Source organism: Pempheris klunzingeri, chromosome 17 (assembly GCF_042242105.1).
Source record: "Pempheris klunzingeri isolate RE-2024b chromosome 17, fPemKlu1.hap1, whole genome shotgun sequence".
In the NCBI taxonomy this organism is placed as follows: Eukaryota; Metazoa; Chordata; class Actinopteri; order Acropomatiformes; family Pempheridae; genus Pempheris; species Pempheris klunzingeri.
In genome coordinates, this window is record NC_092028.1 from 13,656,801 (window position 1) to 13,670,396 (window position 13,596).

At 42.7% G+C, this 13,596-nt stretch overlaps 1 protein-coding gene across 1 annotated transcript; it reads right to left on the reverse strand.

The window, feature by feature from the left end:
* Window positions 1-159: 159 nt before the first annotated feature.
* Window positions 160-4,538, reverse strand: LOC139216689 (butyrophilin subfamily 3 member A3). Its single transcript, XM_070847897.1, has 10 exons — window positions 4,408-4,538; window positions 2,966-3,048; window positions 2,476-2,574; window positions 2,293-2,394; window positions 2,078-2,212; window positions 1,867-2,004; window positions 1,719-1,770; window positions 1,597-1,623; window positions 1,143-1,169; window positions 160-1,058 (listed from the first exon to the last, which is right to left on the reverse strand). The coding sequence occupies exons 2-10, from the start codon at window positions 3,023-3,025 to the stop codon at window positions 499-501; spliced, it is 1,200 nt and encodes a 399-aa protein (XP_070703998.1). The 5' UTR covers window positions 3,026-3,048; window positions 4,408-4,538; the 3' UTR covers window positions 160-498.
* Between the last annotated feature and the right edge of the window lie 9,058 nt (window positions 4,539-13,596).

Consider the following 13,596-nt stretch of genomic DNA (forward strand, 5'->3'; position numbering starts at 1 on the left):
GAAAGGCTTAAGAGGAGTAAGAGAAGATGCAGAGGCTGACAGCTGACACCACAAGCTTACTTACCCAACACACTGTGACCTATCAGGGTCACAGTGTGTATTTAAATCACTTATTATACAATGTGTAACTCGCTAATAAAAAGACCAAAGACAAAGACATGGATTTGGTTTATTTATTATTCACAGAGATGCATTATTAATGCTGGGTTAATATTGCACATTACATTACATTAATACCATAGGTTTCCTTTCAAATATATGAAAATACATCGTGTGTGAGCAAAGAGTAGCACTACAGCTCTATAGTGAGGAAGTGAATGCAACAATCACATCAAAGCAGCAGCAGCATGTAGTGGTCACATAGTGGAGCTATTCAATAGCACAATGATGGTCTTTTACATCAGGATCTCTGATTCCTCCCAGTGATTATTATATAACCTGATCTGTTAGACTTATGGTATCTACTGGATTCTAAAGGGAGAGGTGACAGAGGGAAACTCAACCCCAGAGGCAGGGTGCGGGGCAGAGGCATTTGGTCTTAGCTGCTGGAGACTTGATCACCAGATCTTTGATGATCTCCACTGTGCCAAATAAGGGGAACAGCTTGTCACTGAAGCTCTCGTTGTAGGTGTAAATGTGGAGGTGTTTGTCCACGTCGTAGAAGGACAGCTGGCCGTGCTCGTAGTCGAGGTAGATGCCCACCTTGCGGGGGATGAGGCCCGGCGGCAGGGCGGTGAAGGGCACCGTCAGCGCCTTCAGCTCAGAGCCCCTCTCCAGCCGCAGGGTCAGGTAACCCGTACCTGTGTTCAGGGACTTGAAGCCTTTCCTTAGGGCCGCCTCTTTGACCACACCCAGCCGCCAGTCCCGCTCGCCCACCTCCACCTCCCAGTAGTGGCGGCCGGAGGCGAAGCCCTCTATGCCGACAGCGCACCACCAGCCGTCAAAGCGCTGGTGGTAGTTGGGAACATCCTTCCTCTCAAAGCCACAGCGCATCCTCTTCTCGTCAGGGGAGATGAGCAGATCAGGGTTGGCTGTGTCCAGATCCAGAGTCACCTCCACTACAGAGACACGTAAAGATGATTTACCAGATGGACTCAGGTAACATTATACTAACTAATAATTTGATAAAACTAATTCGATACCTGCAGCATCTGAGATCCAGTCCCACACTGCAAAAAACAGAGGACTTTAAGAAATGATCACAAACACCTGATGTTACAGAATCAAAGCACTGTGTCATCGGTAGGTATATCCAGTAAAACCACTGTTAAAAAGGCCATACAGAAGACATTGTGATGATGAGCATGTTGAGAAAAAGGGTTGTCAGCACTGAATATTTCAAGCTCCTAAAATGTTTTTAAATCAGTGCAACGGTAATCAATGCAATTTGACCGCCAAAGTCTTCAGCTAGCAAGCAAAACAAGCTTACTGTGTGTCAACAGACAAAATATCTTCAAGCTAATTACTGTTGTATGCACAGGAAAGAAAAGCATTGCAGCTCAAGCAGTAACCCATATGTGATAACATAACATATGCCCATACAGGATGTGCAGCATATCTAAATTAGTGCATGCTGGTAAATGGTACATCACTCACCTGGTAGAGGAATGTAGGATATGCCACCTGGGAGGAGATAATACCAAACTCATTAGGACGTCACAGTCTCCAGATTTACAATTACAATCAAATCTGATGTGATTCAGAATTGATTTACACACCAATCTTCTGAGTCCTCTGCTTCCACATGAGCCACTGCTGCGGAATGGTATCCTGCAAGGATGCATCAAAACAGGTTTGTATCATGAACTGCAGATAATACAAAAGGAGGAGTGCGGTATACTCGGTGACTCGGTCGGTGACTCCTACCTTATCTGGGCGCTGTACCATTAAAGTCCACATAACCAGCTCCATAGCGGTCACCAGATTGGTCACGCGGCCCCAGCGCCAGGCTGACTGCAGGTCCTCCAGAACTTTAGCCACAGGTTCCCCAGGCCACACACTTTGCTGCAAGATGATCAGTGTGAATAAAATGTGTCTAATTTTGCTTGAAGGAACAGGAAAAATTCTGACTTCCCACCTCAGGCTGAGCTCTCAGGTCCTTGATCCAGTTGAGGATCACAGTTTTGGCCTGCAGCAGGTCCTGCTCATTATACAGATCAGGCTGCTTGCCCTCATCCACCTCTGGCCAGCCGTCTGTCTGCATGGGTCTCTTCTGCACACAGGAACATACACACCTTTAGCAAATAAACCTCTCTATACGTTGAGTACGTACAGTCATATTCAGATAAGCACCTTGCTCTCCAACATGGAGGCCCACTGTGCGATGAAGACCCTGCAGAGAGAGGTGGGCCAGGTGTCGTCCTGGTTCCAGATGTGCTCCAGGACCGATGACCTCTGCAGAGGAAAAACAGAGCTGAAAAACCCAAAGTAGACCCCCATGAGAACCAAAGCGATGTTTCATGAGTGAACGGTTACCTGACACACTCGGCTGAGATCTCTAGCCAGCTCCACAACAAACAGCTGATCCTCATCTAGAGCCTCCTTCTTCTCCTTCTTCGCTCTCTTGTGCGATTCCTGAAAGAACGCAAAGGATTTTTTTTTAAGAGAAATTGTTTCAAGAGGGGAAAATTCTCAGTAAAAAAGGTCTTTAGAGGACATTAGTGCTGCTTTAGAAGCTCTTTTGAAAGTAATAAGGTCAACCTCGAGAGGACGAGGTTACTCAGCCTGATCAAAATGCAAATCATGGCTCTATTCCTGTCAGCAGAAAAGAAAAGACACCCCTCCCCTCCAGACTCCCTGCCATTATACATCTCAAGTATGGCTCTTTCTTGTTGAATAAAACCAGGAAAGGAGAAACACATGCAGTCACGTGGTATTAAAGCGTGTTGTGATGTCAACTGTCAACTTCTAAACATCAAGATGACCCAAAAAAACAAGTTTGCACATTCAACAAACAAAACTTCACCTTTATCTTGGCCGTGAAGTTTTTGGCCGGCTCCACCATGAAGTGAAAACACTGCATCATCTTGGCGGGTGTGTATTAGAGGCCTACAGCGAACACAAAAACATGTTAGTTTAGACACTTGCATGAATTATCTGCACAAACTCAACCTGTTCGCAGCTCTGGTACCTTAAAACAGGACGTTACAGGTTACATGGTTGCATCCAAGATAACTCTGGAGAAACATCACAACCAACTACTGTGAAACCACACCTGAGAGCCGAAACACTGCTAATGTTTACCTCCAAAACACCAGTATGTCATGTAAATCATTAAACGCGTGATGTGAAAGTTCACATGGTTCGCATTCAGCAAACAAAACATCAGACTGTTATGGCAACAGCTTATGAAAAGTGAGGGATGCCATGCCCCCTGCTTTGGTGAGCATAACTAAACATATCAAGTTGATGTTAAACACGAACGGTCTCTGGTGCAGCGTGAAGGTCCAACAGGAAGTTATTCCGACGGTCATTTCAGAGACACATGAGTGATCTTTAACTGGAGCAGAATTGAGTAATAAATGCAGGCAGTCTGACACGTGACCGACTCTCCACAGTAATGTCTCAGCTGCCTGTCTGACTGTGTCCTTGGCCACAGTCTCTCTTTCTGCCTTCCTCACTCATTTTCTCTTTACGTCTCTCTCCCACTTTCTCTCCATCCAGAACACTGGAGCTCAGCCTGTGTCTGGTTGGCACCGAAGCAGTCGGGGCAACCAGTCTAAACCAGACTGAGGGTGATGTGGGTGAATGCACTTGCATAATTAAAGCCGATTTACACATGCATGTCACTTCATGCCATTCAATTCTGCAACGCCAGTGTTTATCTGTGACAGCCATAGACAGTCCTGGTTAGGTGATCATTTAAGTTATTAGGTTGATTAAAAATAAATGAATGTTTGCTGCACAGTCAAAGCTGCAGGACTCAGGTATCTCCACATACAGTACCTGTGTATGTGGTTCATGTACCGTTTGGTAGAATGCATGGTGTAATCTATATGTAAACTATAAATGTTAAATTCCATTTTTGCATGTAATATATGGATAAAATATTGCAGAGACTGAAAACCAGCTACAGGGGCTGTGAAAAGGAAATGCTGCATAAGAATTGTTTGGTAATGTCGTGGGAAAACATGACTAAGCAGCTTTTGCAGTGTGAGCTCGACCCAGTTAGGCCAGCTGATGACTGCGCATGAGGTAAACACACACCTGCCGCGTGACTTTGCGGCAAATCTGGATTATTGATCCAGTTCGAGTCTTTTTACACGTTGCAAACTGATTTATCTACTGGTGTGCATGTAGCAGAAAGACAGCAAGTCTAAATGTTTACAGTGATGTCGCGTGACTCGTCCCTGCAGTGCGTCCTGCACAGCAACACAAATAACGCGCACATAATAACGCACAGCCTACCTGTCCCCTCAAAGGTGTTGGTGAGGAAGTTTTCTTCTTCTTCTCCTGCGTTGAAAGCGAGCAGCCGCCCGGCGTGGAAAGTGTTTGGTCTGTGTGCTGCAGTGTCTGACCTTGTTTACACAGCGGGCTCACTGTCGCTCACTGTCGGTTGGTCGGGCAGGCTCGGTTTTCTCCGGCAGTGACGAACGAGAGTCTCAGGTGGACAGAGCGCGCAGCCATGTTTGTAAGGTCATTATGATGCTGTCAGTGCCACGTGATTAAAGGGAAATTAACGCTAATAACTGTCAGTCATTAACACTGCTAGAAAGTAACTAAGTACATCTCCTCAACCCAATTGGAATTTTGAGGTACTTGTACTTTTCCATTATGTGCAACTTTATTCTTCTATTCTTTATTCTACTCTTCTACATTTCAGAAGGAAGTATTGCACTTTTTACATTCTACATTTATTTATTAATTGGCAGATAAAGATTTTACATACAAAACATGTGATCGTTAATGAAACATGAGGCAGTGTGACTGACTGAGCTGCATAACAGCATATAAAGTTGCTTCACCACAACCAGCTACAACACTGAAATGATTCTATAAATACTTTTGCTTTTGATACCATTAGTGTGTTTTGTTGGTAATACTAATGTACCCCTAGCTAATAAACATTTTCAGTGCAGACCTTTTACTTTTAATGGTATATTTTCACAATGATGTAGCTCTACTTTAATTATGTAAGAGTTTTGAGTGCTTCCTCTGATTGCTGCCACCCTCTGGCTCAACGATCACAGACTTGATATGTGAAAATGAAATGTCAATAAACAGTCCTATCAGTAATGGGATTTTGACAGAAGATGAAAACACTTAACGGCTTCCAATAGCAGCAAAACTTTCTTTAATTATGCAAGAGATGATGAGGACAACACAGCTTGTGGGTTGACATGAATCTTCAGAGTTTCACAAACTGTGATATCTTTGTGTTTTCCAGTCAAAGGCGACGACTGGGACGATATTCTGCCTGTAGGCTCCCCGGCCTGTGGAGCTCCACTGGGCTTTCCTGGGAAATTACCCCTTTTAACATCAATATGGTCACATGATCTATTGTTAATATGAAAACATAGCCAAAAAAACATACTGCTTCCAAAAGACTCTTCTTCATCTACTGAGAATAAAACACATTATTCAATATCCTTAATAATTTATTAAATAAGGCAATATGTTAACTGAATGTTTAAGTAATTTCCAGTTACCAGAGATTCTCAAACATTGTGAAACAAACGGCTGAGTAAATGTGACTGAGGCTTGTTTAGCATTTTTAGCCATTAGAAGTCATTAATATCACGAATAATCTTGTTTATTCATCTTTTACTACTGAGACATATTGTACAGGTTCACTGTACACTACTGCAGTTTATTTTTGGATTTTCAAGTAGCTTTAGAGCTGACAGGAAAAGACCATAAGAGCTGGAAGAGAATGGGTAAACATACACGGAGCGTTCAAGGGGCAAGTATTTCTCTGCAAATTTTGAGTATGAGAGTATGAGAACATAGACTTGAAACCTAAACTAGTTGAACAAAAGACTAATTTCTATCTTTCACACATATTCACACAAATATATACTGTATGGCCATGGAAATATTGATCAGCCTCACTTTTAGTGGTACTGAAGTTGCTTGTAACTACTGATCTATATATGTTTGTTAAATATGCATTATGTGCCACTGCTGTATAATTACAATAGCTCATCAACAAAACCATGAATGTTTTTTTATTACCTTTGTCTTCACATGAGAAATAATGAGTCCATTTCTTTCTTCAATAAATACAGTACATGACAATGTGCAGGACAAACACTTGGCATTGGGTGGAATGAATAACAAAATAACTTTGTGGGATTCAGAAAAACAAAACAGGTCTTGACAAGAAACTCTCCATTGTTTTCATTTCACACTCGGCTTCACTCCGTGAAACCTTTTGGAGAACAGAACAAACTATAAAAGGGTAAAATGTTGGAGAGAAATCATGGAGTCCTAATGTGATACATAGTATAACTTCATAGAAGGCACTGTCATTAGCACCTCGAACATGTCTCTGATAAACAACCAGACAATGAGGCCTCTGGCTCAGGAATAGCAGAATAAAAGAGGAGAGCAAACAGCAAAGACAAGTGTTTGCTGGCGGAGGATAATCAACAAAGTAAATAGTGGTTCCTTTTTTGGTACATTGTATTCCACAAGTTTCTTCTTCCCTGTCTTTTTCAAGATGTACCAGCCACCTCAGTAAATCCTAATATCCACTGACTGTTTTTTTGAAATTCATCAGGACGGTAGAGTCACAAAGTGTTTTTAACATTCAAACGTGCCAGCCTTTCCTGAAGGGAACGCAGTTCCTCTTTGGTTACTCCATAATCAGCCGTCTCTCAACGTAAACTCAGTCTTGAGGTATCTGAATCAGCTCATGTGAAGTGTGAAGGACCCCATCGTCACCCGTCTCCGATGCTTATACCCTTTTGGTAACTCCATCTGCATAAAGATAAAGACCAGTTTCTTTCACACAGGTAGAACAGTGCAGTCAAGGTCAGCGCTGACTGGAGGAGGTGTGTCGTAGCCCATGTTGGTGTAGATACTCTGAGGGGGGGTGGTGTCCAGACTAGAGGAGAGGATGCTGTACGGCAGCTCCACAGACTGGCGGATACTCTCTTCATATGTTGGCGGAGGCTGAGGGAAAAACAAGTCAGATCTTAGAGACAGAGTTTGAAAATACATTTCATTAGGTACAGTGCAGCCATTAAGTCTATTTTTATGATGCCTATAATGGTACACTGTCATACAGGTGTTAAATTAAACATTTAATCATTGAGGTGACAGTTAGTGATGTTGCTGTACTGCACTGCATTATACTGAAATGTGTTTCTAATATTCTGCCCCGCTCATAGAGCTAAAAGATAGCGACTTTTCAACTTGCATTCATCAGAAACACAACTCCAGATGAATATTAATGTCCCTTTGTGTCGGCTGGGTGTGGAAATAGGAAACGTTTTACTAACATATCTGTCATGATAACTTAAAAGGTAATAATTGCCATATTCTGTTTGCAGCCTGTTGTACTGTCCAACATGGTAAATAAAAGTAATGCAGGTTTAAGGAGAGATTTCAAATTAGAAGTAGAGTTACATTTGGTGATGAGATATAATTTATTCAATTAATTAAGGAGAGTTCATGTATTGTGATGCATACAAAGATTTCCTCTGTTTTGCTCCCTTCATTTTTATGAAGCTTTTCCTCACTCGCAAGATGACACTGGTGAAATTGCCCAAAAGAAAATCATAATCTTGAGGGTGTGAAGTCTTTTGAGATTATTTCTGAGATTTACAGATATAAAATGAAAGTACACTCTTGAAGTCAGAAACAGTATAATCACTAGTAATAACCACAAAATTATTCAGGAAAATTAAAACTTCAGACAGGCAGAAAATGTGTTTTCCAAGGATGTGTGTGTTGCTTGGAAAACATCCTGATGTCCTGATATCCATCCCTACTAATAAGTTTTTATTTACATTACCGATTAATTTGTCTCCACGTCAGACGGCTGGGACATATATTTCTCCAATGCATTATCTTTCTGATCACATCTGGCAGATTCACACTCCCTGACTGAGTCTTCTTATCTTTTAATTGCATGGGGACCCTCGGGGGACATGAACAACCCCATAACCCTGGCCTGTCTGATACACACACACCACACACGCACTGGGCCGCAAAGTTTTACTACTAACCCGCCTCCGGTCACAGGACAGACAGGGGTAAATTAAGGGGCCAACATCTGAACTCTTCGCACTGTCTAAAAGGGGGGAAGGAGACTGCAAAGTACCATGTGTGAATGTGCTTTCGTTGTCTGTGTGTGTGTGTGTGTGTGTGTGTGTGTGTGTGTGTGTGAAAGAGATGAGCAGTCATGCTAGGGACTGTTTAATTAAGGAAAAAAATGGGAGGTCAAAGAAGAAGAAAAAACAGTGGAAGACAGGAGCACAAAGCTGCATTCCCGGGCGCTGTTTGCACTCAGGATGCAGGCTTTAATTATGTTTGATGTGCCTTTTTCTCATTACCTTGTTTGCTCAAGCGTTTTGTGAGTCAAAAGCTCAGCGAAAGATCAACACGGTAAAACCTTGAAACGCGGCCGCCAGCACAATTCAGCAGCAAGCATTAGATGAGCTGATAGCGCTTCCTGTTTACTGCACTCCGAATGCAGTCTAATCTCTGAAGAAGCTCTTGTTACAATATTGTATGACAGCATGGTCATAATAGAGTGAGCTTACTTGTTATTATCTGCATTCATTGTGAAACTACAGATGAGGGCCTCCCACAATAAGATGCATTCTTTCAATCTGTAATAGGATTAAAACATCTTCTCTATTCCCAGACTTAGCAGCAGCACCTGAAATACTTCATTGTCAAAGCAAGTGACTGTATCAAGAGCTGCGAGTCAGTCCTAAACCCCGATTTAGCCAACCTCAGTCACAATGGGTCCATTGAGTCCGAAGCGGTCTGCGATCATCATGTGGATCTGCCTCTGGCGGTCCTTCTTTCGGACGCTCTCGTAGGAGGGGAGCCTCGGCATGGGGGCCTCCAGTGTGGGCAGGCTGTAGCTGGAGGGCAGGCCCACGTAGAACAGCTGACCTGCCTGCTGGGACACACACAGGCCCAGACACAGAGGGACACTTATGAGCGACAGGAAACTAAGGATTTTATGTGTTGGGGAGTTGCAGACAATGGTCCACATATAGGCCACCCCATCATTGAAAGCCACTTTAAATCACAAGACAGTCTCTCACCTGAGTGTCATCCATGATCTGAGTCTGCTCTAGACAAGGAGATCCCACCAGTGTCTGCCTGCTGCTGTAGTACTGAGGAGGAGCATCCTGTAAAACAGGCAGTAATGATTGTCACAAGTGTGTCTCTCAAAGCAGAGTCTTGGTTATTAATTAAACCTTTACAGGCGTTTATCAGTTTACATTTTAACTACACGTCCTAAACTATGGATCCTTGTTGCTCTGACTAATGATGCAATTACTCAGAAATCCACTAATTTCAGCCCAATTGACCAATTTTCATGCCTTGTTTAATCACTGTAGCCACTGGCTTGTTTGGCAATACCATAAATTATCTAATCAATAAGACCAACACCCTCCGATTTCCGTGCCTCCTCCCTGTCCCACCCCCTCTAAAACAAGACCTGTCAGTGTCTCACTGTATGAGGTGCAGGAATCCTGGAAAAAAAAAAGGCCGCCAGGAAAACTAGGTAATTGCCTTGCGTCTAAATGAGTCTCCTTTGTGTGGAGAACAATGTGGCGTCCTACTGTGTCATCAGGGTCCCTTGGCAACAAACCACACCGTGTGGTCTTTTCAGTGTCTCTCTATCCCCCTTGTAACTGCAGCAGGTACCTCTTAACGAGCACACTCCACTACACTTTATGGCCTTGTGTGTCATTTGGGCCGGCATTACAACAAAGTCAATTTGTTGCCTGACTGAGATTTAAATCCAGCATGAGGATAAGAGATGTTAGGACAACAATTGTAGCTATTACTAAGGAGATTTTCTCAAACAAAAAGGCAACACAAATGGAAGTTCAGCATGCAATAACGCTGAGTAGTATTAAAATGTCAGATTTATCATTTTCCCAGGGCTGGTTAAACAATGACATCACTCACACTTAGAGTGACGCACTCTAACGACCTTTGCCATAACCCTCAAATCAGTTCAGAGAGACAGAGACGACATTCAGAAAAGGTGATGTTAAAGGTCACTTTCCCTCACTGGTTTGTACTTTTAAGATGCCAAAAAAAGTCCTCAGGAAAGAAAAAAAAGGGAGACTTGTCCTTTTGTCTCCCACCATTGATTCAGCCAGTGTGAAAAAGCACAACCGTGTAAAATCAGTGTTGAAGTCGGGGGAGGACCCCAGCGGCAGTGTGCCTTTTTCAACGCCGCAACCTAAAGGAGATCCATTGTCCCACTTGTGTCCCCAACACCCACAGTGGGGTCTGCCCACTATTCATGGTGCAAACTGGAGCAGGGAAAGGTATGTGACTATGAAGTTGAAGACATAGGAATACAATGAAAGGGTTCACTTTCTGTCTCTTTTTACTAAAAACAAAAAAAACGTTCATATAGTCAGGAAAACTATCTGACAAGTCTTAAGTATATTAATCAACCTATAAGACAATATGAAGTAAACAGTATTGGTAAAGACTCCAGCACGTGTAGTTTACTGACCTGACCTGACAGTAAGTTAATGCAGCCGCTGTTGTCTTATCAGCCACACACACCGTGCATGGATACAGCTGTAACTAAAGGTCAGTTTGTACTAGTGAAACGCTCTGTTAGTTCTTCACATGGGACAACAGTGCTTCTCCATTAAAACCACAGCCAAACAGAGCTTCCTGTCTTCTGGGGTGAGGGGGTGGTAAGAGTTGCGACTCTGCAATCTGAAGATAACGCTCAAACTTCACCCCTGGGACTCACGGAGGTGAGAGACAAGCCAGACAGAGGAAGTGGAGGGAACAGGCCACCAATGAAAAGTTACCTCTGTGGAGCGTTTACATTTCCTGCACCATCGCCTCCGGCTTTACACACATCCAGGCAGTTATCTTTAGTAGATGGAGAGATATTTGTGGTGTTGGAGGTGGGGTGTTTTGATACGTAATGATATAAGATGTCACACGCGCCCTTAAAAACATAAAATATTAGGTTGTTTTGCTTCACCCACTATGCTGATGTTGGAAACTAAATCTGATTTGCAATGATTTAATTACACTGGTGCTGAACTGGCATCAATATGCGTGGTAAGTGCTAATTCTGCCCAATTCCATTAGATTTACTGCGGCACTCAGAGATATTTCTGGAGGGCAGCTAATTCAACGGAGGCAAATCCATTGCCTGACAATGATCATATCAAGTTTATTCTGGTCTTTTTTCCCACAGCCATGCAAATTGAATCTGACACTTGTAAATGGTGCTACACTGGGTGCAGAGGGAGTCTTCGAGAGCCTCTCTCTCAGCTCAACAACTGTGCTGTATCAGGATCAGAACTGAACATACAGGTCACTTTGAAACAGGAAAACTCAGCACAAAAGCCACTTTGTCTCTTTAGTGTGTTTTTTTTTGTTTGTTTCCAAGAGCTTACCATATCTGCACGTGGCCCCTGATAGGAGCGGGGTTTGCAGCACTGAGAATCCTTGCGGTAAATAATGGACAGCAGCACCAAGATTACCACAAAGAACACGAGAGAAGAAACTGCAAGAGAGAAGGAAAAGTTTGTTAATCACGGTTAAACAGACACTCTGGCGCTCCTGGCTTAACCACGCAAAAATAACTTGTAAAAAAGAACAGTTTTGTTCTTAAATCTGTGAATTTGGCTAAGTTTGGTGGATGAAATATCAGCTGATTCACTTTGAATACATTTGATTGACAGTGTGTCCCAACACTTTGAACACTTGAAGGTGTAATGTCACTCATTTTGCTCTGCCTGTCTATCAGAAACAATGACAGCATGAAAATAATGGACCTGATTGACTAATTTGTCATTAACTGTAATTAAGTTTAGAGCTTTGACTTCAAATTGTGACAATCAAATTAGCTGCTATCTTGTGTCACCACATGAATGAATAAATTATCTAGTACAACCCTTATCACAAGAGCAAATATTAAGCAGAAATCTCCATCCACACAGATGTTTCAGGTCTTCAAATCTGTTGGATGTCAGATGATTAAAGGATTTCTAGCAGGATTTGGACAGTTTTAAGGTTTTACTTACAGGATGCAGCGACCACTGTGAGTTGATCCGACGTCAGCTGTGAGGAGGGGATGGTTGGACTTGCAGTTGTGGACATTTCTTCAGTGTGAACTGTTAATGTTCCCTTTAAAAATCCTCCTGAACTCATCAGGCCGCACACAAAGGCTCTCATTTCATAGAAAGAAGCGGAGATCAGCTGTGTCTCTCATCGTCCCCTCGGTCCACATGACAGTCCACATGCGCTCTGGAAGTCGCTCTCAAACTCTCCGCTCGGTAAACATGGCTCAGCGCGTTATGAGCCCATGAAGGCGCACTGACGCCCTCTCCCTACCGCGTGACGTCGCTCTGGCTCCACGTTTGGTTCATGGATCAACCCTGGCAGGGGGGCATCAGCCACTAAGGCCAGCAGACTCATCACCACGACTAATTGACATGGATTTTTTTTTTTTTAATGTGCAGAGGAGATGTCTGACTTGGGGAAGGGCTCTCCAAAAACAGCAGTATAACACACTCGTGCGTAATTTGAACATCTAGACTCGTTGCTTCCACTTCCGTCTAATTACTGGCATCCAGAGCAGACACTGGATGCCTGAGCTGGAGCCCCGTCACCCTGGAGACCGTGGGGGTCCCGTCCTGAGATGATTTCTATACAGACAAAGAGCCAGAGTGTAGCATTAGTATTCATGGATGGCAACTATGGAAAATATGCACTCTTTTTCAACTTATACTGCCAGTCGATGCCCCCAAAACTGTTGTATTTCAGCATTTCCTCTTTCTTTTTGGGTGAATCACAAGCATTGGGGACTACTAGAGAAAATGCTGTGACATGAGAAATGTCTCACATTTTAAAAAAAATTTATTTTAATCTAAAGTGGACATGACCTTGATCTTCCAAGTAATAATAGTTAGTTAGATCTTAACTGTAGTATAAGGCAACCTGCAGAATGAAGCACTGATACTATCTATGATCATGAACAAATATATATGAAGAGAAAATACAGATTACAGTTGTAAAATAATTAAAGTATGAGCAGGAAAAATAGTGGAAATCTTGGTTTATTCATAGTGACCTGGCTGAATTTATCTTGAAGAATTGATCTAATATGATTACTTAATTTGATATGTATATCATAAATATGCAGCCTGTGCTTTTAATCTAGAGACAACATTTGTCAGGGTGGAAATGGATCGCTCTGATTAGTGCTTTCTGAAAAGGATCAATACATTCTATTATAGACCGAAGGCTGCATCAGTTCTACATACTGCAAATGTCATTAAACGTATTTGAAGAGAAGGAAGTCAACTAGGACTTGAGTCTGATTAGAGGGGGCGCAAATTATGAGGCATTCAAGGATGAGAGGAATGTTGTAAAGTCACATTGTCACATTTTATAATAAAACCTCTGTAGAGC

Coding starts and splice junctions, on each gene's coding strand:
- LOC139216689 (XM_070847897.1), bottom strand. CDS start 3,025: ATGATGCAGTGTTTTCACTTCATGGTGGAGCCGGCCAAAAACTTCACG. Junction 2,575..2,965: donor ACTTCACGGCCAAGATAAAG/GTGAAGTTTTGT, acceptor GCGTTCTTTCAG/GAATCGCACAAGAGAGCGAA. Junction 2,005..2,077: donor ACCTGAGAGCTCAGCCTGAG/GTGGGAAGTCAG, acceptor ATCATCTTGCAG/CAAAGTGTGTGGCCTGGGGA.